Source organism: Salminus brasiliensis, chromosome 1, assembly GCF_030463535.1.
Source record: "Salminus brasiliensis chromosome 1, fSalBra1.hap2, whole genome shotgun sequence".
Taxonomy (NCBI): domain Eukaryota; kingdom Metazoa; phylum Chordata; class Actinopteri; order Characiformes; family Bryconidae; genus Salminus; species Salminus brasiliensis.
In genome coordinates this window covers 81,422,272-81,449,308 of record NC_132878.1, presented here as the reverse complement: position 1 = coordinate 81,449,308, position 27,037 = coordinate 81,422,272, and the positions used below count along the sequence as shown (strand labels likewise).

The 27,037-nt window shown below is 40.0% G+C and overlaps 3 protein-coding genes across 4 annotated transcripts in view; 1 reads left to right on the top strand and 2 right to left on the bottom strand.

Annotated features, from left to right (window-relative positions):
• The window catches only part of vps41 (VPS41 subunit of HOPS complex), a 35,179-nt gene extending 33,966 nt beyond the window's left edge, over positions 1 to 1,213 (top strand). The window contains exon 29 of the mRNA XM_072690927.1: positions 901 to 1,213. Within this exon, the coding sequence (XP_072547028.1) occupies positions 901 to 981 (81 nt within the window). The 3' untranslated portion in view covers positions 982 to 1,213. The remainder of the gene's footprint in view (positions 1 to 900) is intronic.
• Positions 1,214 to 2,780: 1,567 nt separating this feature from the next.
• Positions 2,781 to 9,843, bottom strand: cdv3 (carnitine deficiency-associated gene expressed in ventricle 3). The gene is made up of 5 exons (XM_072690936.1): positions 9,423 to 9,843; positions 6,659 to 6,735; positions 6,303 to 6,433; positions 5,363 to 5,525; positions 2,781 to 4,852 (listed from the first exon to the last, which is right to left on the bottom strand). The coding sequence occupies exons 1-5, from the start codon at positions 9,618 to 9,620 to the stop codon at positions 4,651 to 4,653; spliced, it is 771 nt and encodes a 256-aa protein (XP_072547037.1). The 5' UTR covers positions 9,621 to 9,843; the 3' UTR covers positions 2,781 to 4,650.
• A 3,808-nt stretch (positions 9,844 to 13,651) lies between these two features.
• tmem108 (transmembrane protein 108) overlaps positions 13,652 to 27,037 on the bottom strand; it is a 94,629-nt gene continuing 81,243 nt past the window's right edge. For both annotated transcript variants that reach the window (XM_072690917.1, XM_072690911.1), the window contains 3 exons: positions 25,187 to 26,152; positions 23,864 to 24,018; positions 13,652 to 18,019 (listed from right to left, as the gene is read on the bottom strand). In XM_072690917.1, coding sequence (XP_072547018.1) covers positions 17,903 to 18,019; positions 23,864 to 24,018; positions 25,187 to 26,152 — 1,238 coding nt within the window. In that variant the 3' untranslated portion in view covers positions 13,652 to 17,902. The remainder of the gene's footprint in view (positions 18,020 to 23,863; positions 24,019 to 25,186; positions 26,153 to 27,037) is intronic.

Here is a 27,037-nt window from a genome sequence, read left to right as displayed (position 1 = left end):
TTTTTAAGACAGCTCGGGTTTTGTCCTTGCACATTTCCTATGAAACTGTGGCTTCCTGTGGTCTGCTCTTGGGCTGAGCTTGCATGAATTGCCTGATTTGGTTGTTTCACTTGTAAATTATTTTGTGGATGGTGGAACAGCTGATTACAGCTGGTGTCCTGATTTGTTTTAAACATCTTCCCAGATTCATCTGCATCTACAGCCTTCTGTCTGAAGGCCTCAGAGAGATCCTCTGATCTGGCCATGGTGATACGACTCACTTCAATAATAATGACCAAACCAAACCAAATGTCTGAGGTTTAGATAAGACAGGCTCCTCCAAAATCTTCCAAAATCCCCTCTAACCATGTTCTAATCATCTGCAGCTGATGTGATGCACCTGGCTCTGTATTTAGTTAATTACATTTTCCAAATGATATTTGGAATTTTTGGAAGACATTTCGTCCATTTCTCTCCGTAGGGTTCAAATGTCCATGTGTTTAAACAGGTTAGACAAGATGAAGGATTTTCATGGGGTTCCTAATTTTTCACCTGACTGTAGGATTAGGTGAATTTTTAAATACCCAGGTTTATGTACATACATAAAGCAAACCCAAAAGACGCCATACCTATTGTGAAACATGATAGTGGCTACATTATATATATTGGAAGGTGTTTGACGTACGGAAGGTGGATTTGGCTATTGAAGAGTTGATCAGCCCTGAAGGGAAAATGGATTCTTGAAGAAAACATGCTTCAAGAATGCTGGACAGCTGACGATGGACAGGAAGTTCACCTTTCAGCATGGCAACAACCCTAAACATGCAGGCAGAAACAAACAAACAAGTGGCTAAAGGATAGGTAGATAGAAGAATGTGCTTGCAAGTTGAAAATGTTGACTATCCTATCCATTTCTCGTAGGTCCCAGGTGTACAATACTGCAACATCTGTAGTGCCAAACGAAGAGGCCCTGGCAGTGGCATTTTGGACATGAAGAAATAATACCACACTGCTCTCTTAGTGACTCCTCCTGCTTCTGTGATAAACTCTTCTAACTCCTGTGCACTAAGCGTTTCCATTACATCAGTTTTCTTTCCTTTTACTGTGGAAAAAGCCTCAGTGTGTGCAAAAGTGATACATAATGCATTAAACTGTATTAACATTGTTATTTATGCCTTGTTTGCACTTGCTCATTTAATTAATAAATACATAAATAAATTGTTTGCAAAGTTTCGGTCTTTGCCGTTTCAGTCGGTTGTAGACATTATTGCTTGGCTGGCATGAATCTAGCGTAGTGTTTCGTGAACACCCAAAGTAGGAGGTCAGGTACCCCTAATAGGACCCGTATGTATGCTGTTTTCAGAAGTGAGGTCTCTGAGACTGTTCAGTTTGTGTCAATGGTAGTTTCTGTCCACATACCCTCATTCTGCGCGCTGCAGATGGCAGATCTGTTGTCATTAAATGTGACAACATTCAACGATCAGATTATATCATCTTGTGTTAAACTCATTGCACCTACACTCCTCCTGGTGGATAAGTAATTGCAAGTGACTGCTTCAGACACTACCCTCATCATGTTTTATGTGTGTGAGAAATGAAGCAGACTACAGTAGTAAGGCGTGACTGGAATAAGATGTACAATTTTAAACACAAAGGTTTTAAAAAAGGACAAGAAAAGACTTTTATAATTGTAGTTAGGCAAAAAAAGAAATAAAAGTATGCTGGTAATGAGTGATGCTGGTTTGTATCAGGCACAGCAGTGTTGGTGAAGTGGTACACCACCTTAAATATCCAGGCAGGGGTGGTCGATAATGATAATTCAGAGGAAGCGTCTGAATTCATTTGTTTCTACTACTAGTTAGTACACTAGTCTCTCCCTCTACAGCCCAATGTAAATACAGGAGTATGAATCCATTTCAGTCACAAGTCCTGGTTTTGAAAGTAGACCTGTATTTCAGCCACATTCAGACCTTTTCCATCTTCTGCTCATACTTTCATGGTAAATCAGACAGAGTTGGCCAAATTGTTGGACTGTCATACAGTCTGTGTGTGACTGAAAACACATCAAACATGCTACGGTTAACATTTTACTGTTTCAGTTCACATTAGGAGGTAGCAGCTACCATAGGGAAACTGTACAACACTAGGTGGAGCCGATTATAACTTGCATGACTGTTTGGAATCAATGAAAGGAAACCTGGGTTAGCCTCTTGGGTTTTGTTGGTTTGCTTTCTTAGAAACAAACAAACAAAATAAACTTCTACTCCACTGTGCCACCACTCTGCACCCCAAACACGCTTCTACACTCTAGTTTCTACATCAGCATATTCATTGGGTAGGGCACGATTTTTGTATGGAAGTGTACAGTTTGTTTGCAGCAGGAAATTTGCCACATGACCATTTTAATAACTCCTAACTTTTTCCGTTTCCATAGCCTATATGCATTAAACATTTATCATAAAAGTGTTTTGCACAGTGCAATTTAAAACGCATTAAACCTAGCCTTGGGGTTCCTGGTGACCCCAAACAATGCAGATTTTTGTGCTTTCCTTCATCTAGCATGTCTGACTTTTTACACGTCTTAACTTTTTATTACTGTGTTACAGTAGATAACCCAATAAAGTGCAGAGCATAAGGCTCTGAGGACCCACTTTAAAAATCACTGGCCTAACCAGCAGTACTGAACATGACTGTATAAACAAACTACTTTTTTGTTTAACAAACTTCTACCCTGTAGTAAAAATTCTATACATTTCAACAATTCCAAAAAAGCAGCACATTAAAGATTCTGGTAAAGACACTTGATTAGAAGGTTAAGCTTTAATAATGGTTTGCCAATCATGAAATCAAATAAAAGTATATTGGAAAGGGATAAAGTAGGAAAGGGTGAGGAATGAAGGACAGAGGGAGACAGTGACGGTCAGTTAATCAATGTAGGGCAGCGTTTTCTGAACACAGAGTACGCCTAGTGCTAAAGTACGAATTCCCATTGCCAATTGCATTGAAGTCTAATCAAAAACGCGCTTACTCCGTGTCCAGAAAAGCTAAATCAGATATTTAAACTACAGCTCAGCACTACAATCTGGTACAAGAATGCAGGGAGGCGGTTTTTACTCCTCAAAGTGGTGAGATTCAGGCAAGCAGCAGCCTACCACACAAGTCAAGAAGAGTCTCTCCAGAGGATGATAGATTTTTCTCTCACTCATATATTTATATATTTCCATCACTTTTTCTATGCTTTTTCTCTTTTTTACAGTAAGGCCACTTTAAACAGCGTTCCGATACAAAGACCATAAGCCTTTTTTTCCCTTGTCAACAGATCTTAAGAGTCCCACAAGCAGGGGAGGAAAACTAAATGAAAAAAAAAGAAAAAGAATTTTCAAGTTTTGGAGGTTTGAAAGGTTAAGCGTTCCTTTACGGCTTGGGATGTTGTTTGCCCCCGCGGCCAACCAGGACCAAAGACTCAGTCGACATGGTAACCACATATATGCAACTGAGGTAGTCTACCCCTCTCATTCGTGCCCAAACCGAAAGGTCCCAGCTCACATCACTAAGAAAAACAACCTAATGTGTCGGGAGTTCTGTTGATTTTGCAAAAACAAAAACAAAAAAAAGGAAAAAAAAAGAAAAAAACAAACAAAACAATGAAAGGTGTGTATTTCAACAGCAGTTCTTAAACTGATCACACCCGAAATCATCAAGGTCCATCCTCGGAGTGGCATTTCTCAGAGTTGAGCTGGTGTCCTGTGGCATAGCTAACCGACCAAACGACCACTGCTCCAAGTAAATCCACCATCACAAAAAGTTTGTATTTTTCCCCATTCGTACAGCATCATTCAAGGGTGTCCTTTGTCATATGAAGAAGAATTTGTCACTCAGTCCCCGTTGCCACAGCCCTTTTGAATGCATTCGATTAGAGAGGACCTTGGCCAGCCAAGCAAATGATATTTCATGGCATCCGTCTAAATTTCTTTGTGGCAGGTCTGTATGTGGTGTTGGTGTGTGAGAGAAGACGACTATTCAGTATAGCCTGTTCTGCGTGACCACTTGTTGGAAGGAGCAAGAGAAATGACTATTCTGTTTAGATACTCTGTGTGTGTGTGTGTGCATGAGAGAGAGAGAGAGAAATGTGTGTGCATGAGAGAGAGAGAGAGAAATGTGTGTGCATGAGAGAGAGAGAGAGAGAGAGAGAGAGAGAGAGAGAGAGAGAGAGAGAGAGAGAGAGAGAGAGAGAGAGAGAGAGAGAGAGAGAGAAATGTGTGTGCATGAGAGAGAGAGAAAGAAATGTGTGTGCATGAGAGAGAGAGAGAGAGAGAGAGAGAGAGAGAAATGTGTGTGCATGAGAGAGAGAGAAAGAAATGTGTGTGCATGAGAGAGAGAGAAAGAAATGTGTGTGCATGAGAGAGAGAGAGAGAGAGAGAGAGAGAGAGAGAAAGAAATGTGTGTGCATGAGAGAGAGAGAAAGAAATGTGTGTGCATGAGAGAGAGAGAGAGAGAGAGAGAAATGTGTGTGCATGAGAGAGAAAGAAATGTGTGTGCATGAGAGAGAGAGAGAGAGAGAGAGAGAGAGAGAGAGAGAAAGAAAGAAAGAAAGAGAGAGTTTGTGTGTGTGTGTGTGTGTTGCAGGCATCTCCAGCATGGTCAGGACTGCATCAGCACAGCGGCAGGTCATCATCTTTCCCTGCAGTTTGGACTGCACCATTGGTGGTGGGCTGAGGAGGGGGTGAGGTGGTGGTGGTGGTGACTTTTACTTATCCCAAGAACGGCAAACTGGTTGTCCAACTGTAACTGCTGCATGGTGGTCGGGCCGTCTCCCTCTCTGGCGCGGTTCTTGTGCTTGACCACCTCAAAAGTCTTCTCAATTTCTCGGTCCCTGAAGCAAAAGAAATCATATGAATTCATGATTCATCAATTGGCCAACAACATCTGGCAGTATTATTCTTGAATAACAATACTATTATGAATGCTAACATGAACTCCCTTATCAAGGACGATCTGCTTCACCTAGTCACAGTCAGTTTCTAAGAAAACTGCATTACAGGGTTGTTCTCTGATAGTATTTGGTTTCCTTGTCTGCATTTTGACTTAACATTTCCCTATTTTTAGTCTCATTAGCTGTAGTTTGGGTTAGCTCTAAATGCATCTCATCATTAACATGGCGCCCAAGAGGTTTACCAAACATCCCATTTTATGTCCAGATCATATACTTCCATTTCTAATAATTTCGAGGCTGGGAAACTCTACACTAAACCGGACAACGAATCATGTGTATGCAACACAGAAAAATCCTTTATTTGGGCTAAATTGCAGCCCCCTACGTCAGTGCCAAAGCTTAATGTGTCTCAGATCACAGTTACCAATCCAGATAAGGTGAAAGTCTTACTTGCGAGTCTCTACGTGTTTGGCAGTGGCAAGGAGGGAGGGGAATTGGGCATCGTTGAAGATCTCTGGAGGCCCCTGTGACGGGCCCCTCTTAGTGGTACCTAACCGAGCTCCTGGTGGACGATAAACTCCAGCAGGCTTCGATTCAGGCACCTCTTTTTCCTCTGCAAACAAAAAAGTATGTTAGGACTAGCTATTCTCATAAAGGGAACACTGCTGACAAACAATTACTCATTTTTAATTTCACGTTTGAAAGCATTCAGCAACTTCTTGGCATTCAGACAGCACAGCATTTTCCATAAGAAATGAATGTTTGAAAAGCAAACATTTCCACAAGTGACGAGTGTCGCGACGTGGAAAAGTAGGAGTTGAGCAGAGCTTTATAGATGGGAGACTGTATACCACCTCACACTAAAATCGTAGAAAGAAACAAGCCCTCTTTAACAGCAGGCAATTACCTAAATTTCAGAGGTTTCATAATATATATTCTTCAAATAAAATGTTTTTTTAAACAAAGAAAAACAGTCCTGTGTCCACCCCTCGATTTACAATTTAACATTGGTAAAATCAATTCCATCCACAAGGATCTGCAGCAAGGGGAAAAAACAGGTTTACAGAATGGTGTTTTGAGTCAATTCAAATATGCCATATGGACAAATACTTTCACCACTTTCACATTTTCTAAATTGATTTACAATCACACAGATCTCTTTTCAAAACTCAAATGACAGGAGATTAGATGTGATAAAACTTTTCTAACATAAGAATCAACAAAATCTCCACACACAACTCTGTAGAAAGTTACTGCCGTTGAGGGTTTCAAAAACAGGTAAGGATTATGTATTACATTGGTTTTTGAACAGACACGCTCATCCATAGTGATTTCTAAATATTAGCCGAGTTGCGTGAGGAGTCTTGAAAGCCAGCAAGAGAACGCTCACCGACAGGAGCAGGTGGTGGAGGAGCTCCTGACTTGTTCCAAGGGCCAGAGACTTTATCTCCACTGACCAGGATGATCTCTCCATCTTCTCCCACCTCCTCCTTCTCATATTCTTCCTCTTCTTTTTCATCGCTGTTGGAAAATACAAAAAAAGATTGACTTTTTTTGGCAGTATTTCTAAGCATACAGTTTATGCCATCATACCAAACTCTTAATATTATAGGGGCTATACTAATACATAAACATGAAGACCAAATAAACACTGAAATAGCCCAGCTAGTTGCTGGATGTCATCAATGTTCAGTATATATGATAAACTAAGCATTCCTCATGATCCATGCAGAGTTTGTCTTTTACCTTATCTGCAGAGCCTGGAGCCTCAGTCCGCTGTAGTCTACTTCCCTCTGCTCAAACTCCTTCCATTCCTCATCCTCCTGCCAATGGAAAAAGGAAGGGAAGGGGGAAAGATGAGGTCAGCCCTTCATTTCGAAGCTCTACCTTGCTAAGCCTGCGAGTTCTATACCAGCATGGCCCGAATTAAATCATACACAGTTCAATCACACTAGCAGACTGTCTCTAAACATACATGAGAAAAAGCCCTTTAACTAGAACTAATTTGATTTATGAAATAAATTCGTACAGTTGCACGCAAAAATAACATGGCCTCCATAAAGGTTCTCTTTTATTTTTGACGTTTTCCCCAAATTCAGAAAATACATAGAAACTGTGTGCTAAAACGTGCAGAAAATGCCTACTTATGCGTGATCTCTGTAGACAATGTTTATATACTTTCACTTAGAAAAATCAACATGTAATTTGAACCTGGATGTCCAAACTTTTCCACATGACTGTATACTAACTTGCTGACACCTGAGTGCTGACCTTTGGTGCAACAGTCACTAACTTTATTTATTTATTTGTAGATTTAAATGTTACATACAGGTCAAATACTCAAGTGAAAGAATAAATCATAGCTGAGCTGAAACGGTGCTAAAAAGAGGTATCACCACGTCTACAGTTCAAACTCAAGCAGCTGAATAGTCCCCCTTGTTTCCCAGGGTAATCCTGGTCACATTCAAACCTTCTTTAACTGCCAGAACACCCGTACACAAGCGGCGTCTTACATATACAACGTTTCGTCAAGAGAACAATACTGTCTTCAGTAAGGCAGCATTTACAGAGCAAGATCCCAAACCACTGTCTGCTGAGCCTTTAGGATGACAAAGTTTTAAACTTGGGCAAAGAAACACTTTGGCGTAATTGAATGCCTGACAAAAACCTTGGCCTAGCTGTATAAACGTTGTTGTAGCACTGCTAAACACCACACTGAATGTGGCCAGCATCACATGAAATGAAAAGGCAGGCTAATCAATACCATGAGGTACTAAGCGAACCTAATTTATTTACCACAAAAACAGGAGAGACTGACTACTGAACAGAAATGCTGCTTTAATATAAACCTTTTTATAAAAGGAGTTAAACATTATACTTAATAGAGCAATAGATTTAGAGGGCAGTTTCACAAATATCTCCCAAAAAATCAACATCACAACATACCAAAAAGTGTCTGCAATGCTCAGGCAATGCTTCAATTTGATATGGTAATCTGTAAGCCTCTTCATGTTACATTCTCCTACAACCCTGACCCAAGTGAATCTACTGGCAATTTCTACATCTTACAATCAGCCCAGATAACAGACACCAAAGATGTCAAAACATCCAGAATATATTTTATATTATTATATTATATTTTTGAAGCCCGTCGTGGCTCCTGAACATATGCTACTCAGGGTCTGTGTTTTAAAATAAGAGAGCTGGAAAGAACCTGCACTGTTAATGTGAACAACATTTGTACGATTATTGTAATGATACAATAAGTAGGGGTGGGCCGATATTTCATGGCATCGTGATGATTTTTTTGTTTGTTTTGTTATTGTGATACACAATGCGATGTTCTAAGTATATCAAAGAGATTGTTAGTGCTTGAAGAATAGTCATCAGCTGCATGTCTCTCTTGGCCTGGTTAAATAGATGAAGTGCAGCACAGTTGGGAGAGTATCTGAAGAGGAGTTTTTAAGGGTCTGTCACTTACATGTCACGTGCACGCGTGTGAAATACCGTGTATAATGAAAATGTCTTAAATTTCATGATAAAACATTTTTACCACATCTCCCAACCCCCAAAACCCCCCCAAAAAATCAGTGAGGACAACTTCCAGCATATTGTACTAGTGCTAGCTAGATACATGTTTAATGTGGGGACAGCTAGCTAGCTGGCCAAGTTGCCCCAGCAGAGCCTGACAATATGGCGCACAAACCCCAACATCATTCATAAAGGAGATCTGAGCATTTCAATGCCCAAATCTACAACACGCCGCCTCGCAGTGAGCCAAAAATACTGCCTTCATTAAAAACATGCATTAATATAGCTAATGTTCCTGATATTTATATTATATCTGCAGCTTGACACATTAGGGAAACTCGCTAACTTAATCCCAGCAAGTTAGCTAGCTAGCCGAGCTACCGTACTTACTGTAACTATGCCAACGCAGAAACCAGCGAACTCGCTAGCTAGCTAGATAAGATATAGCCATCCTACAGCTTAACGCGGAAACACAACGTTAACGCTAAGCCGGAGTTATACAGTTATCTAGCACTCATTTATACTGGTGGTCAACGGTAAGTGGGCTAGGTCGACAGAACATGGAGTACGGCAACACATGGCTTTACTAAATCGGGCTGCTAGCAAGATGACTGTGCATCAGCCCGAATCAATGTCAGCGTGCGGTGGAGCTGAGGGCGATTAGCTAACCGCTAGCTAGCACTAGCTAGCTACCTCGCCAAACTACCACAGCACTAACGAGCCGGCAAGGACGTGCTGAACACTACACAACATTAGCTAGCTGTCACACAGACAGAAAATGAGTTAACAGCTATTTTTCGACTTGTGGCTTGAATTAGACTGCACAGAAAGCTGAACGAGGCTAATATGACCGGTTACAGCTGGTTTACAGCTCACTCCCTGCGTTAGCATCAGTGCTAACTGAGCGCACATCCCCCGCCCGTGTGACAGGGCTAAGCTAACGGCAGCGCCAGCTAGCCCTACGCTTTCCCACACATGCCTTTTCAGTGAGCGCATCCTGGTTCTCATTTTTCGTCGACTTCTCCTTCTCTTTCTTCGTCTTTTTCAGCGAAGCTGGTACGTTCGCCGTCGCCGTCTCCTTCCCCCCTTTGCCCTTCTCTTTCTTCTTCTTTTTATCTCGCTTTGCGAAGAAATCGTCCAGGCTCTTTTCAGCGCCAGCTGTAGCCACATCCGCCATTTTCTTCCAGAAATCGTCCGCCTAAACGCTTCACCGAGTAACCACGCTTATCGAAACGATGATATATACATGAGAAAACAATGTCTTTGGAGATAGCGGTGCTCCTTCAGCCCCGTGTGGATGTCAGGGTTCAGTAAATGTGCATGGCCTGCCGGCTCGCTGTGCTACATGGAGCGGCTGAAGTGGCGCCTCACTACAGCCTCACTCGCTGCTGTTTGACACTCACCAACCAAACCGGATAGAAATTTCTTCCCCAGCCCGATACCCCGGAATGGGAAAAACGATCCAGTGCTTTTCAAAAATGCTCAACAATTCTCTTTTTCATAAATACAGAAACTAGCAGACTGAACTAGACCTGGGAAAATCATTTAAACAAATTATTCTATTCGTAATTTGACTTTAGACAAAATAGTTGTAGCTGCAGATGAGCACTGGATTATAAAGTAAAAATATCTTAAATAATATGACACTTTTCGATATATTTAATAAATTGAATTGCTCATTATTGAACGGGTAGCTCAGGTTCTAAAACCTGATTGGCTGAGCCACGTTATTAAAAACGTCATGAGCAACCATAGCCAACAAACTCCTGCAGAAACATTTTATAATAATAAAGATAAGATTTTTTAGATTGCAATTTTTTTAATGTATGATAAAATGCCTTATATTGACGGTGTTAGCTATACACACCATCAACACTGCAATATATCTTCAAGTGTTCTGCTTTCTTTTTTGAGTTTATTATGAGTTTGAATTTATTATTTTGATCTGTTTATTTATTTTCATGATATATTTTTGTCTCATATACATACTGTTTATCCCACATGTACATTCAGTAAACCACTGGTCACTATTTAGGTAGCTGAATATTATGGAATCTTCAAAAAGTACAGATCAAGAAAGGCACATGTTCAGTAAACACCCTGGTTTCACCCTTGTCCGAAATATATTTTACCATCAATAGATGGCCTGGTTTCCAAAAGACAAAAAAAGTTAATTAATTTATTTATTATTTATTTTATATTTAAATAATTTCTTTTATTATTATTATTATTATTATTTTAGACTGATTTTAAATATACAATCAGGTATGTTACTCATAGATGCTGGTTACAAAGTAAGTTACAAAGGAGAACAGTCAATGTTTTGGAGTGGCCATCACAAAGCCCTGATCTCAATCCTATTGAAAATGTATGGGCAAAGCTGAAAAGGCATGTGCGAGCAAGGCGGCCTACAAACATGGCTCAGTTACACCAGTTCTGTCAGGAGGAATGGGCCAAATTCCTGCCAACTATTGTGAGAAGCTTGTGGAAGGACATCCAAAATGTTTGACCCAAGTCATACAGTTTAGGGGAAAGGTACCAAATACTAATGAAATGTATTTAAACTTTTGACTTTGAAGAAAGTTATAAAAATGGCCTTTAAAAAATTACGTCTCTCATTTATTCCTGGTACTGGAATTACATCGTTTTTGAGCTCCAGCTGCAAAGTGTAAAAAGCAGCATTAAGGCTGCTGTAGTATTTGCTTTTTCCGAGCAGCAAAAGTTCAGAAATTTCATAAACTTTCTACATGGCAGGCATTGACATCCATACAAATGTGCTTTTGCTGGTGTGTCATTAAATTAAAATCAGATTTGTACTCCTACCATTGCTGTTTTGTGCTGTTTGCACAACTTCTATACAACTTCTACTTCTACTAAAAATCATCATTATAGTCATTTATGTATGAACATATGGCAATCTACGATATTGTTCATAATCATAAGCCATCTTTGGAAGACTGTCTTTTTGAACCAGTGTCCCGACTGTAAAGTCTATACAGCGTTCCTCTGGTTGACAGTGTGAATAGAAAAGCTTCATTCAGCACATCCAGTCAATAGGAACATTTCCAGAACAACTGGGCTTTTAAATGAGCTTTTAAAAGGTACTGCTGCTGCTGCAGTGGTTGCTCTTTATGGGGGACAGGGATATATAAACAGTACAGCACATTGTGAGATTCTGAAGAAATCATTTGTACTTCATTTGAATTAAAATGCCTCTTATACAAAAGTCTGATTTCACATCATGTAAGCTGATGTTTGACCATTTGATCATTTGATCACGAATCAGGATGATGAGTTCAATAAGAATTGTGGAGTTTCTGAAGTTTTAGTACATTGAGCTATAAAAGAAATGGTGCACAACAGTCCACTTACACCAAATATATACTCTTAGCAAAAAGGGTTGTCTGACTCATTTTTGGTGCTATATAACCATCTTTAAAACCAAGAAGTTTTCTATCATATAGAAGAGCCATTTGACCAGATCTATACATTTCTCTATAAATTATTAATCATTTTATGAGACAGGACATATTTAATGTCCAAAGTGTACTTCTACAGATTTGTACCTGCATCTTTTTGCTTGACATAAACTTCCATTATATTAGTCTTGAAGCTTCAGTGCACAACTAAAGAAGCAAATGTCAGATGCCAAACAATGCAAGTTGCTTGACTACACTTCAGATGCAACCCAACTGACTACACTGGAGGTAAGTGGAGAATTGTGAAAACTAATTTTCTGTCCTTTTAAGTAATAAAAGTCCTTTTGTACTGAAACTGTTCTAATTAGTTTCTATGTAGTTCAGATAGTAATATAGTACAAAAAAGGTTATAAATGTCATAACATACAAAAAAAATAAATGTTAGATTTGTAAATGTATAAATGTGATATCTACATTATTATTATTATTATTATTATTATTATTATTAATACAACATGGGCGTGAAAAACACTTGTTTATAATGCCTCTGATAGGAAGTCTGTTTACACAATGCAATTTTAAATAACATATTGTTTTATTTATTTTCTATGAAATTTGAAGGGCCAATTACCCAATCCCCATTCACGTAAACTCCCCCTATCCCCAGCAATGCCCCCAACACTAGGAGGGTGAAGTCTAGCACATCTTCTCCTCCGCTGATGCAGCATCGCTAGGGAAGTCCAGCACCCCAGCACCAAAACAAATGCCTATGCTGACTAACATCACACTAGAAGTGCCACCAACCCATCCTTGAGAGAGAAAGGCCAATTGTACCCTCTTTGACTCTGGCTGCTGATGGCAAGCAGTATTACCAGAGATTCAATGCAAATTTATAACAGACTGGACCGGGTAGGCTAACTGGAGTTTGGGTATGTTAGAACTAACTGTGGCCTAATTACATTCTTAGACTCTCAAGTTTCAGAAAGGATAAAGGGCAGTGTGCTCAGCTCAGGCCTGGAGATGCAGTCCTGTGTTAAGTAGCTACAGAATATGCTGAAATCATGCAAGTTACAAGAGAAACAAGAGTCCTCTCTGTTTCCTTGTTGATGCAGGGGTATGTTGAGAAACGCTTGCCATTTCTGAACTGGTGCTTAGTTCTGCTTTTTTTCTGTTCTGTCATCTTTTCTTTGAGGCCGACTTTCCTCTATTGCTCTGTGCCATTAAGCCTGACTAGCATCAGAAGGAATTCAGCCCTGATTGGCCTTTACAAAAGAACCCTTGAAGCCCTTCATTGATTTTTATTGATTTTGTTGTAGACACGGCGATCCCTGGTTACGACCACCACTGTAAAAAAAAAATCAGAGCACCCTTTCACCTAAAACCATTTTGAATCATGATTTAATTGAATTTTGGTGAACTTTCCCTTTTAAGTACTCAGGTAAGAAGTTTATGTACAGCTACATCCACTCACTATGACTGCATTTTTATTGTGCTGATATTTTGGCATTATGTCAAAAACAGATAATGCTACGTGAAACTGTGATGTTTCTTTGTTTCAGAAGTTTAGATTTTTAAATCAGCACACATTGATACATATCCTTGTAAGTCTGAAAAAATATTAATATTAAGCAATATTTTATTCAAAAATACAAATTAAATTTCCATCTATTTATCATGCTGATACTGAATGTGTGTGTTTTGTCAGGTCTCTAAAGCTCGCAAAGACATTCAAGAACTGCAGTAAAAAGACAAACCCATCCCTGCCATGTAATGAGACACAAAGACCCCCAACCATTTTCTCTTTTATTGCTCAGCAGTAAAAAGTACAGTGTTGGTGCTACGATACAAAAGAAGTTGAACATATGATGCCATCTGTCTAATAACTCTATTAACTCTAAAACAATCAATAAACCCTGTACGCCTACCCCACCATCTACTTAAAAAATGAAAATAAATGAAGAACTAGACAGCAAAAAGAACAATAAATGAAGAAAATCAAAGAAAAAAGCAGTGCATGACCACTCAAACATTGTTACTGAGCAAAATGTGATATACTTCAAGAAAGACCGTTTGGATAATGATGCTATATGCTCATAAAATTCTTTTAACTCACCTCTGTATGTTATAACATGTGCTCAAAGTAAATATTGCAGTATAAAATAGTATCTCTGATCATTTTTTTCTAATATAGCCTTTTTTAAAATTCTATTACATCCAGTGATTTATATTGACAATCATCCAGAAAACAAAAAAACTGTACAATACAGCAATAAACACCAGAGGAGAAGTACAGAGTGACGATAAGATTTGATTTTGGTCTTATTCTTTCACCACAGAACAACGCAGGCCAACACTCAACGAACCTCGATGCTCACAAAAGACTCTATTTAATGGTAGAAAGCCGTACAGACACACGCCAAGACACTTTCTCGTCCTTTTCACACGGTTTGCGTCATGAGAAAATCAGTAGTGACATTGTATTATAAGACGATATGTAACAAGCCTGGTTTAGTGGTTCAAAAGAAAAAATAAGCAACGTAAGTATACAAAACTGTCACTAAGCTGACGAATGCGGCTAATATCACAGTCAGTTTTTTAACATGTCCTTGCCACTTCTCCTTGTGTGTTAAATGATCTGACCTCTTACAGGACTGAATAGGGATGTAAAACTCGCCATGTATAGAACATGGACGTTCTGTTTCTGATGAGAGTCGGCTTGTTTGTGCATTTCTAAAACACAAAATATGTGCTTGGAAGTACAAATAGACAGATTATTCTGATGTATTTGGCTTCTGTACTATTAATATGACGGCCTGCTGCACTCCAACATTGCTGGTGGTCTCAATGCACATAACTATATTTCTGTCACCTGATATAATTCTATTAATTGGTAGATAACTTACACATTAACTATTATATTATAGTGGTAAAATTAAGTTTATTTACATGAACATGTAACATGAACATGTCTACTCTCTTGTATGTCCTACTTTTTTTTATGCAACTTCACTTAGTCTTGGAGTGCAGCTTTTGTTTCAAGTAGTGTACTTTTACTACGTTGAACTCGCTGATAAAATGAAAATGGAAACATTAACATATTAACATGCGCCACATTGTCACTCCTTATTTTTATATTTTTATTTGTGTCAAAAAATGTAGTGAACGAATTGATAAATAAACGTAGACGCCAACAGCATTAAACTGGGCTTCATTAACAAATTAACCTGCCCCTATATGTTACTTTGCTGCTTTACTTTGGTAGATTGCTAGTTAGCTAGAAATCTAAGGCCTACACAGCTAGCAACAGCAAAAAAGTTTTCAGTTCTCATTTTAAATGTTTTGCTTAGAGTCCAGAAAAAACGATCAGCATTACTTAACGACGCTAATTAATTTGCTAGCCTCAGGAGGTCAGCAAGGGCATGTCAAAAATGCTGCTGAAATGGAGGGATAACCAACCAAGCAAGCAAACAGAGGACCATTGTAATATGGGAATAGAAAATGCAGGGGTTGTAGTGAACACTTCCTACATTGGCATCCAAATGTTGTGTTAGATTTGCAAGTGTTAAGTATTTCAAGCATTATTTAAGCGATTTTGTAACATTTAAACTAACCGCTAATCTAACACACATACACACATACACACCGACATACGAACACACATGAGAAACCAGAGATGAGACATGCGTTCAGACACAGAAACACAGAGCGCTGTGTGCAACAGCTTAACTACGGGACCATATAAGCATTTTCATTTAGTCCCTGCGCTGGTGACCAATAAAGGAGAAGCTGTCTCCAAATTTCTCCACTTCACGACTCCTCCCTACTAAACAACTACTAGCCTACAGCTGGAAGCCTCTTCCAACAGTAAGACGAGAGCTACTTTGGTAACCCTTGTGAACCCATCCACGAAACAGTGCCATCCACCTTCACATCTCCAAAGACAGAATTCAAGTTCGGCAGGCTTAAGATTTTAAAGAAACAGTTTGACACAAAATCAGATTTAGACATCTTCTCCCTTTACCCTAAATGTAGACCATCAGCCAAGAGTTTGTTTGGTGTGTTTTGATAAGATTATGTTTTTTTGCATTGGAGCCAAGAGGCTAATGTATATAGCAAGAAGTGGACACTCCTACCCTGCCAATTAGCATTACATGAACTGCACACGTAAAATTACACAGTTGATTTTAACTGCTGAAAATTATCATTGGCAAACGCTGCCTTCTCACAGGTAGCCGGTGGAGCTAAAGTATGCATGTGACCCCGAGCAAAATCTGAATGGCATGTTGAATGCTCTGTTTTCTTACCTAGGCAGCCCACAAAAAAACGGTGTTGTGTTATTTCACTGTTTGTGGGTTGGTAGGCACTTTACAGCAATGATGCTCCAAAATCAAGTAGAAAGCCTTCCCGGGACAGTATAGACAGTTACTAAAACTAAAAGCAACTCTAAAAACTAAAAGCAACTTTTAATACCATTGTTTTCGGAAGAACAATGCATGTCAATCAACAAATAAAGGTGTCCCAATACTTTTGTCCATATAGTGTATTTTAGAGTTTACTTGGAACCAATATCTTAAAAGATCCTCAAGATCTTAGGAGAATGGCCTAACCTAATTTTTATTTTATCATGGGTCTCATTGATCTTCACCCAAAGGTCTACTGGTTACATTTGGATCTTGTAGATCATCTACCAGCTTGGTGCCTTATAGAATCTTTTTAATAGTATGATTCATAGCATATGATATGCCCTTTGACATCTGGCCTAGGAAATGTGTCAGACCTTCATTTAAGGATGGCTACTTTGCTCTAATTGAACAACTATTATAGTTTAATAATTTGACACAATTCTAAATAACGCATGGGCTGTAGATTTAGCTGTTTCAGACACTCTCTGGAAAGGTAGTTTACATGGGGTCCTCTCTTCCTCTGTGGGTAAAGGACATGGGCTTAACCAGTGTAAACTAGAAGGTCAGGCAGTCTAGAACATTTCATGATATTGACCCATGTTTAGGACTTGATCTTCATTACATTCATTGTGGACTCACATTTTTACTACAATGTCAAATGTCCTGGTCTAACCCATGAGTCCATCTCCACCCACAGCCCTCTCTGAAGTTCCATCTGCATCTACTTAACTGACTCAACTGCTCAGTTCGCTTGCTAAATGTTGGTTGCTGAACATTTAAGTCTCTTAAATTGGAAAATGCACACTCTTACTTATAGTCAATGTATTAGACTTTGATTTGGAAAGCTAAAATAGCCTATCCTGGGAACTCTCAGTAAATAAAACAGAGGATGTCTGTCCCATTTGGAGACTGTAAGCCTTGGCCTGCCAGACTGAATAATTCTTTCTCTGCTGTTGTAATGCTGTAAAGAGGTTTGATAATAGTGCAATGACTATGTTGTTTGTTATCGTGTTAATTAAGAGAGACGGGTAAACTTGCATTTTGCAAAATTTAGAAGTTTGCAAGCATCCATTTCTTGTTAGCTAAATTAGCCTCACAGCCCCAATGCAAAACCAAGCCAAACTTCAGCCATCGCAGACTGACTACATCTGAGGTAAGGTAAACATTAAGAATTGATCCTCGGCCTAACTATTCCTTTAAGTAATCAGGTTAAGTGTTTTGGGTAAGATCACGCAAACATCTTTCACAGCACGCATCGCATTTCTCTACGTTCCACTCTCCACCAAAGCCATTTGAACGCCACGGAAACCACACACATACCATTTTGATTCAAAAAGACATAAAAACCCTTATCACAATTAAGCTTCTGTAGAAAATGTACATCAGAAAAATAGGTGAAGGGCTCACCCTCACAGTAGAGTGCTTTTGTCTTATTCTTTCATCTCTTTAAAACCGTTTTATATATATATATATATATATATATATATATATATATATATATATATATATATATATATATATATATATATATATATAAAGCGCAGTCTCTGAAGGTCCACCAACGTTATAAAAAACACCTTTGAGAAGAAGGGGAGAGACAGGAGAGCTGAAGAGACTTTGTCTCTCTTTGATGGTGCTCAGATGTCAGAGGCCTTGTCTCTGTTGATGAAAAGAGTCTCTTGGCAGAAAGGGTTAACCAGCACGACGCCACTGTCGCTGTAATCGCCATTAGGGGGCAGACACGTCTCCTGCTCCTGCAAAGCAAAACAGGATCATGGTTAGTAATGTAGTGTAGAGAATTTGCACCCAGCTTTTCAATACTGTTGCTGTTGTAATATACCCTCTCTGATCTTGAATCTTGGACACCTCAATGCCTCAGGGAGCTAATTAGCTAGCCAAACAACCACTGTAATACAAACCCTCAACCTTCAAAACAATCATAACCATTTACAGCTCATGTTCTATCCTCTAGCATTGAGATTACATTTTTGGTATAAAGGCATAAATACAAGCAGGTGAGCAGGACACCCCTAAACTGTCTCTGATTTAATCACACTCAGCTGTTAATCAGTCATTGATGCTTTTTAACACCTTAAACCACAGCAAGGCTCATTACACACTAAGGTGTATTATTCAGTACCTACAGGGACTTCTGTACAAACTGGTGGGGCTATGCTTTGGTAATAGAAGTTTGTAATAACACTTTCGGTCCGCTGGCAGGCTATAGCCTATTTAAGGGATTAAGGAGCTATGCTATGCTAAGTACTGATGAGGTGGAAAGATAATGCTCAGGTAAGGTACTATTTAATTTCAACACTATACAGAAGAAAGACTGGGTTAGGAGTTCATTAGAAGTTTATTTACAGCTAGTTCTTTTAGATCAGAAGAATTTAAGTGTGACTGAATGCTTTACAGCTCATACCAAAGATTAACGCATATATATGTATATATATCCTAATACCAGCTCTGGCTATGGTTTGGATTATCACGTCTATAAGAAGGCTCTTACAGATTTCGCTTATCCAGTACGGGGAACTCTCACTGGCTTCCAAAGGAATCACCAAATATTAACAAACTAATAAACTAATCACAATATTCAATTTTCAAGAAAAATCTTCAGGAAAGATATACACACTGTAGACAAAAGTATTGGGACACCAGCTTAAAAAAAGAGTTTATCCTGCATTTGTTATAGTAGGCGTCTCTACTGTCTTCTTCTAAATTTTGGAGCCTTGCTGCTTGATTGCATTCAGTGACAACTGAGCAATAGTGATGTCAGGATGTTGGATGATCACCACCCCACCTAATCCCCAACTCCCTAACTCATCCCAAAAGTACTGGGTGGAGCACCATCCATCATTACAGAGAACACAGTTCCACTGCTCCACAGCTCTATACTGGGGGACATTATACCCCTCTAGCTGCATTTTTCATTAGGCATGGCGCCAATAGGTTAATGTTTATCCTATTCTATGTCCAGTCCTTCTCTACAGGAACTAGACAAGCTGTGTGTGTGATTTCGCCCATCGGTGTCAGCAATGGGTGCAACTAAAAGTAGCTTATTGCAGACATTAGAAGGGATGTCTACAAACATTTGGACATGTATTGTATGCTGACATCTCTCACCCATCTGAGCAGTTATTGGATATCAGCTGAGCTAAAACAATAATGCAAAAGTATTTTAGATGGTAATACTGGGGGTAAACAAGAGCATGTTACAAAAACAACAACAATAACAAAATAATCTGAAACAGATGAGACCTCTGTTAATCTATTTCAGGGTGATCAAACATTAGAAGGGTTTTTGCAAGAGAGTCCAAAAGAATGGGGGCCAATGGAGCGTTTGAGCAAAAGTGGAATTTGTAAAGGGTTGTTTAAGGTAAATCATCATATTTGAACTCCAGCTATGGGATTTTGTATTAATGCCTTATTTTTACTGATTATACCAGTGAGGGGAACCACACTTTACTGTAATTTCTCAATCTGTTTACTGTAGAAAGATTTTATGAGGTTCCCAAAGTAAAGGGACATTGCTATGTGCGTCACTGGAAACCTGTTTAACCCCTTAACACAGGAACGCTTATTACACACTGGAAATTCAACTACTACAGGGGCTACTGTACAAACTGGTACATATTCTTTAGTAACTGAAGTTTGGCCCAGCGGCAGTCCATAGGCCGTTTAAAGGGTTATTGAACATTTCTAGCCATTTAGCGTAATTCACTCCAATTCACTGGTAACTCTCTTGCTTTAATCCTCTAGCACTGAGCTTCAGTTTTCGTTATAAATGCATAAATACACAGCCAGTGTATTTACAGTTAAGTGAGCAGGATAACCCAAACTGTCCTTGGTTAAATCACACTCATCTATTCAAAGCACTACTCACTCAGGGATGCTAGCTAAGGATCTATGCCAAGCTAAGAACTGATGTGCTGGAAAGACGAATGCTCGGGTAAATTACTACAGAATTTCATCACGATAAAGAGGAGAAATTGGGATTTTGTTCTTCCAGCACTGATTTTTAGGATTTAAGAGGCACTCTGAGTGAAATAGGGGAGCACTGGGAGCAGAAACTACAGAGAGTGACATAAGAGAGAAGGAAGCGAGAAAAGAGACATGTGCTAAAAAGAGCATGAACAGAAGGAAGAGAAAGGGAGATGTTGTCTCAGCTTTTCTAAAAAGTAAAAAAAAAAAACGAGAAGAGGGAAAACAGAAGACCTGTGTATCACCAGCATGTCAAACAAGATCCCTCCCCATCATCACACTCCTGTGAGAAAATGGCAGAATGGCAAGAAAGAGAAAAAAGAAGAGAAAGGAATAAAAATGAAATGAGAATGAGCTGGAGTGAAAACCGTGCTATTGAAGTAAAAGCAATGATTACAGCACCCCAGGAGAACAGAAACTGAGTGACTTGGATCTCTAACAAGAGTCTGTACAGTCTCAGACGTAGTACTGGTATCTGAACACCAGATGGCGATAAAGATCAGTGCAGTAATTCCATGGGCATGTTCATGTAACTCTCAGCCAGTTTTTGATGTTGCACCAGCAGAAGCTATGAATCAGGGGCTCAGATTTTCAGTCCTGGGAACCCCACACTGCACATTCTTGTGTTCCACTCGCCTAACACACCTTATTAACACAATTTCTCACATACACGATATGGAAAGAAGTAATGGGACACCTGCTCATTCACTGTTTCTTCCTAAATTAAATGCAATCCTGCTTTTGTTGGGGTAACTGTCCCTACTGTCCAGGGAAGGCTTTCTATTAGATTTTGCTGTGAGGATTTGACTACATTAAGTGACAAGAAGCCAGGATGTTGGATGATTTCTATCCCACCTTGTGCCAAAAGTATTGGATGGAGCACCCACCATCATTCCACACACCATTATATCCCTCTAGCCAACATCTGGCTTTAGGCATGGTGCCAATAAGTCTATGTTGAGATTTAGAAAGTCCTATTCTATTGGCAGTGCTGCTCTACAGGAACCGGATAAGCTGTGTATGTGTGTGTGCATTGACATATCTGTGTCAGCAATGGGTGCAACTTAAAGTAGCTGAATGCATTCATTGGAAGGGGCGCCCACAAACATTTGAACATATAGAAGGAGCTCTAAGACTAACATTGGTACCCAAAATAGTCACCCAAAAACCTTTTTTTTTTTACCTTGCTCAAACCTCTTTCAGGTCTGATTTAAGGTGAAGGACACTTGTCGATGTGGTTCAGGGCACAGTATGACTTACTGTGAACTATAGAATTGAGCAATGTAGCTTAATACCACCCAGAATTTGGCTTTAGGTGATGTCCAGGTGTTTGAAGTCTGCTATAGTTTTGTTCATCCTTTACAGCAGGGGTGGGTAATTTGGTTATTTACCAAATTTAGTAAATTACTCAAACGAAAGAAATCAGCAAACTGTGCTGCACTCCAGCCTCTGTTGCCTTTGATTCAGTCAACTGTGTCCTAAAGCTCATTTTCAAGTCTGTGCTTCAAAATGCCTTAATTACGACCTGGATATGGTTTGAACAGGTTGAAGGAAGTGTGTGGGCAGGTTCTTATTGAAACAACTAGGGTGACCATTGACCTCTAGTGTTTATTATCAATGTTAGCCCGTATGTAGTGTCAGCAGACTAAACTAGCACAATTCAGACACCAAACACATTTTGGATGATTGACTACATCTGGAGTAAGTGGAGAATTTGCTATTTTGCTGAACTATTCGCTTAACTAACTTACTAACAATCTCCTCATGTGCTGGGTCAAGTGTGTTGGTGTAGGAACAACACAAAAATATGCAGTCCTGGGGTCCCCAAGACTGACTTTGTGTCCCTCTGCTTTAAAAGAACTGTGGTACAAAGCTGCAACTAAAACACACAAACCCTAGTGCTTGAATTTTTAAGCGTGCTTCGCTCTTATTACTGAGCACTGCTGATTATTAATTTACTGAAGCCCTACAAGGCAAAGTCTGGGAAAGTCTATTTTTGCTCTAAATGAATATCTTACTCAGGCAACGTCATTAATAAAAACTCCAGTAAACTCTTTGACTCTTAATGTTTTCTTGAGTGAGGGACCGTAGCATCCTGTGAGCGAATTTGCTGCAAATGGAACGATTTAAACAGAATGACTCACATAGAATTCCTAAAGAAAACAGCAGAGTGATCTCTGCTAATACATGCTCATCTTATTTAAAATCATCTTAAATTTAGTCAGTGTATAGCTATTATTTTTCATTTTAGGAAAGTCATTAAAATATTAGTTAATATATTTCTAGTAGGGCTGTCTCTATCTGTTTAGTGCTCAAAATATCTGTACCTGTATTTACTTGGAGTCTTGGAGACCCACTTCTCTGCTTAGTAACAACTGTTATAAAGTTATCAGCCAATTAACCCTTTATGAGCTGGATCAGATGTGATGGGGCAGAGAATACCTGAAACTGTGGAGGGCAGCAGGTCCTGAGACCTAAAATCAACTGCTTTTAGTTGCATTTATTATGTTTATATGGTTTGAGTCCAAAAAACATGCATATTAATCATTTATTTACTGGAGAGGCCGCAGGAATTGGCTGCTCTGTGCTTAGCACATGGTCTGCATGAGCAATATGGAGCGGAGAATCTGCTGGAAATTGACAGGGGGATGTTTTAAAAAGGAAATCATAATAAGTATAAATTCATATATCAACAGTTTTTGTGGATTATTGTTTATTGGGGTTATTATGTCTAGAAATATGTTATGTGAAGCTCAGTAAGGATTCAGTCAACATGCTAATGTGGGGCTCACACAGGTGAAACGCAGGCTAGGGGGGTTCCAGGTAGGCATGGGCTCAGATGGGCTTCCGAAATGGGCGCCATCGTTACAGCCTGCCCTAATCTTACATGGGTTCCTGTCTAGGCCACATGTGCAGTGTACAACCCAGAAGGGACCCATGTTTAAACCCTCCCGGCCCCATCGCTGACCCTGGTGACACCCTGGTGGGCATCCATATGTGGGACCCAGGTGGGCATCCATATGTGGGACCCAGACCCCTCATGTCATACCTGGGAAAGTGTTTAGGTGAGTCTACTGAAGCCAAAGGCTGTTGTCTGGCTGTATATATATATATATATATATATATATATATATATATATATATATATATATATATATATATATGTGTGTGTGTGTGTGTGCAGGTGCTAAATTAGAAGATGCAGCTTTATCTATTACATATATTCTTTTAAGTGAAAGTCAGACAAATCAATAATCTGAGCCAGTTGAGCCAAATTCAACACTGAGAATCTTATACTCCTCATATTTTTGTCTTTTCCTTGTGCCAATACACTTGAACCAGTTCCACTAATTACCTGTTAAACTACACTGAAATCTGCCGAGCACAGCGAAATAGCCAGCACTAAATTAACTCCTACAGTGTTCAATTAAGTCCAGCTGGACACAAATGAATACTGTAACATCGCAATTGCAGCAGTTGTAGAATAGGGTCGCTGTGAGTGGGCTTGCTTAGTACTGATCCCACCTCTAAACTACAAAAAAAATCTTTTGCTCATCTTCTGTAATTAGGGGAGACTCTAAGACTGGATCTGTGAGCTGGTTTGTTAGTCGTACATCAGCAGTTTCCAGCGGCTGTATCTCGCGCGGGAGCTCCACAGCATGCCGACTGAAGTAGTCCATGGTGATGGCGTTGTTCCAGTAGCTCAGGTTGTTCTCCTGGCTGGCTGACTTCTTCTTCTTCCTCATGCAGCACACCGTCAGCAGCACAGCTACAGAGAAGAAGAGGAAAACAACTGTCAACTCAGAATTCATCCTGATTTTGCATTGGCTACAAAGCTGGTCATCTGGGGCTTCTAGGTTTCCCCTTGTTTGGGTGTTGAGGGCCAAGATTTGAAAGCCTTATTTGGTGTGGACTGAGCTATAAAATCAAATCAAATCAAATCAAAACTAAAACCTTATTTTGCAAATGTTTAAACTCTCCTGTTCATATATTACATTTTATTGATTTTCTAAAATAAAATAAGTGATTAGATCCTAAATTTTTATCTAAAAATAATAAAATAAGTGATTAGGTCCTGTCACAATTGACTTAACTGTAGCAGGTCCATAATTAGAAACAACTTTCACTTGAGCACTTAAGCTGATGAATGACAAGAATTCTAAATTTACAGCCAGAAAGTGACATCAAAAGAATACTTGAATTTAACACAATACATATAGCAAAAATACCTGAATAGATACTGGGAAGTTATAGGCTAGCATGTGTTTCCTCTAAGTCACATGACCTCTTCATATTGCTGCCGATGCAACTTTATTGGGCAACTGAATGCACTTGGAAGTAAGCACTAACTGCCAATTTTGATACATCAGCTAACAGACGCCCACAATGGCTATCATCCTACTGAGTGATGAGAGGGAGGGAGGCCAGTCATAGGATGGAGGCTCTGACCTCGGATGACGGAGTCATCACCCAAAGATCGAAAGAGCGTTCTCCTAATGATAGGGTTAAGCGTTGGACTTAGACAGATGCCACTTAGCGGCCCCCCTCACTTGTGTAATTGTGATTAGACTTAATGCAGTGTTAAAATGAGTCCTTTATTTACTCCAGTCTGTGGATTGTATTATTCGATAACTAAGCATAATGAACGGGGGGCTTGTATAAAAAAATTGTCTATTGCTATTGTCATTTGTTGCATATGTGCAATTTGTGGTGTTTAATTATAGCGATACTGGCCTGCTGCACAATAAGTAATATAAAGTTATTGTATCGTTATGATGAATCAAGACATTAACAATCCAATAATATAACGCACAAGGAATCCTCAATAAGTAGCCATTTATTCTCCATAATGTATTTTGCGCATATTGCTCGGCCATTGGAGTCAAACCCAACTGAATTGTGGTCAAATATGGTGATGCTTCACACTGGATACTCACAGCAAGAGGACACAGGCACACTGATGGCCAACACCACCCATATGATATCCATCTTGCCCAAGCAGATGGTGGTGGCATGTGGAGAGTCCGGAGCAGGGCCTGACTGGTTCCCTGCGCCCCAGGGCCCTCGCGTAGTTGCAGGAACCAACCTGTTCAGAAAGCTCCCATTAGCCGTGGAGGGCGTCTCCGATTCATTTAAGTCATTTCGGGGTGGTTGAGCCTCCCACGAAGTACTGAAGCTGGCACTAAAGTTTCTGTTACCCGGTGAGGAAAACTGGGCATGGCCAGTGTCAGTGGACGAGTCAGGGGGTACATTAGTGCCCCCTGTGGTCTTTGTTGCATTGCCATCCAGAGAGATAGTGATGGACACATTGTTCTTTGTTTCAATGCTTGGGTTGTTGACTGGGGCAGAAATGGGGGTCAGAGTGTGAGGTGGGGATTCAGGGTGGGTCACAGTTGGGATGTTCGCTGAAGTGGTAGAGAGTGTGGGCTTTTCAGGAGGGGGGGGCACATTGCGCAGCGTGATGGCATGAGCATGCTCCCTGAGGTTTTTCACCTTTACAGACAATGGTGCTAACAATGACGCTGATGAAGAGTAAGGCAGACTTGCATTGGTTGGATCTTTGACGCTTATTTCTTTAGGTTCTTTGAACCCTGGGGTACCCCCCTGTCCCAGGCCCAAGGTCTCCCTTCCTTCAGTTGGTGACCCTTGAGGGGTTGGTAGGGCACCCCTAGCCACAGTGGCCACATTATGGCCAGTCCCTGAGAGAACAGTGGTAGTTTCAGCTAGAATGGTGTGGTCCAGACTGGGATTCAGTCTCTGGGTCCCAGGAAGGTTTGACGGGACCATAGGGAGGGCCCTGCTCGTTGTTAACATGGAGACGTAGCTCCTTGGGGTCCAGCTGGGGTAGAGGTCCTCTGCGAAGGATACCAGCCTCTCTGGCATTGACAGAATCAGAAGAACACCTGAAAGAGAAAGAGGCAGAGGGGGATAAGAAAGTAGGGAAAAGAGAATTACGTTTTTTGGTATAATCAGCTACATGGACAAAAGTATTGGGACTGCTTATTTACCGTTTTTTTCAGATTCTAGTATATTACAAAAGAGTCTTGCCTGCATTCAGCGATAAGCATTAGTGAGGTATCCCATGATGTTGGATGACCACCCCCTCACTGCATCCCCAACTCTCCAACTCATCCCAAAAGTGTTGGATGGAGCACCATCATTCCAGAGAATGCAGTTTCACTGCTCCACAGCTCAGGGCCACATGCCTGCATTAAGCATTGGGCCTAAAGGTTCATGTTTATCTGCTTCAGAGAGTTCTATTCTATTGGCAATACTTCTGTACAGGGACTAGACAAGCTGTGTGTGCATTTGTACATCTGTGTCAGGCATGCATTCACTAGAAGAGGTTTCCTCAAAACATTGGACATTTGGTGCACATTATAAGAGGTAAGAAGTATTTCACATCATCTCACTCTTATGTGTATAGAGCTTTCAGATGACATGCAGAAGACTGCACACTGGTTACCTCATTACTGGTTACCAGTCTTGAATACATTATGACAATGTGCACTTGCCTCACTCATCACTCTGCTTGTCAGCCTGTCAGTGCTCAAACAGCAGAGGTAAAATGCAGTGCTATATTAAGTGTATAATGAGGTTAAGACGGAGCAGTGGTGAAACCAGCAGAAGGCCAGTCTCCTCTGGACTGCTTGATTAGACCCTGATAAGGTTTAATGAATGGGAGACAGGCTTCTGTGTCGCTTTATAGTCTAATAAACAGCAGTCAACTCCTAACACTGTTGCTAGGCATAATTGTTTTCGTCCCTTGGGACGAAGCAGAGTTGCGG

Bases quoted from the DNA above. Each gene is read 5' to 3' on its own strand.
- cdv3 (XM_072690936.1), bottom strand. From the start codon at position 9,620: ATGGCGGATGTGGCTACAGCTGGCGCTGAAAAGAGCCTGGACGATTTC. The intron at 6,736-9,422 runs GCATGTGTGGGA...TTCCATTGGCAG, and splicing joins AGGATGCGCTCACTGAAAAG to GAGGATGAGGAATGGAAGGA. The intron at 6,434-6,658 runs GTAAAAGACAAA...ATTTTCCAACAG, and splicing joins CTCCAGGCTCTGCAGATAAG to CGATGAAAAAGAAGAGGAAG.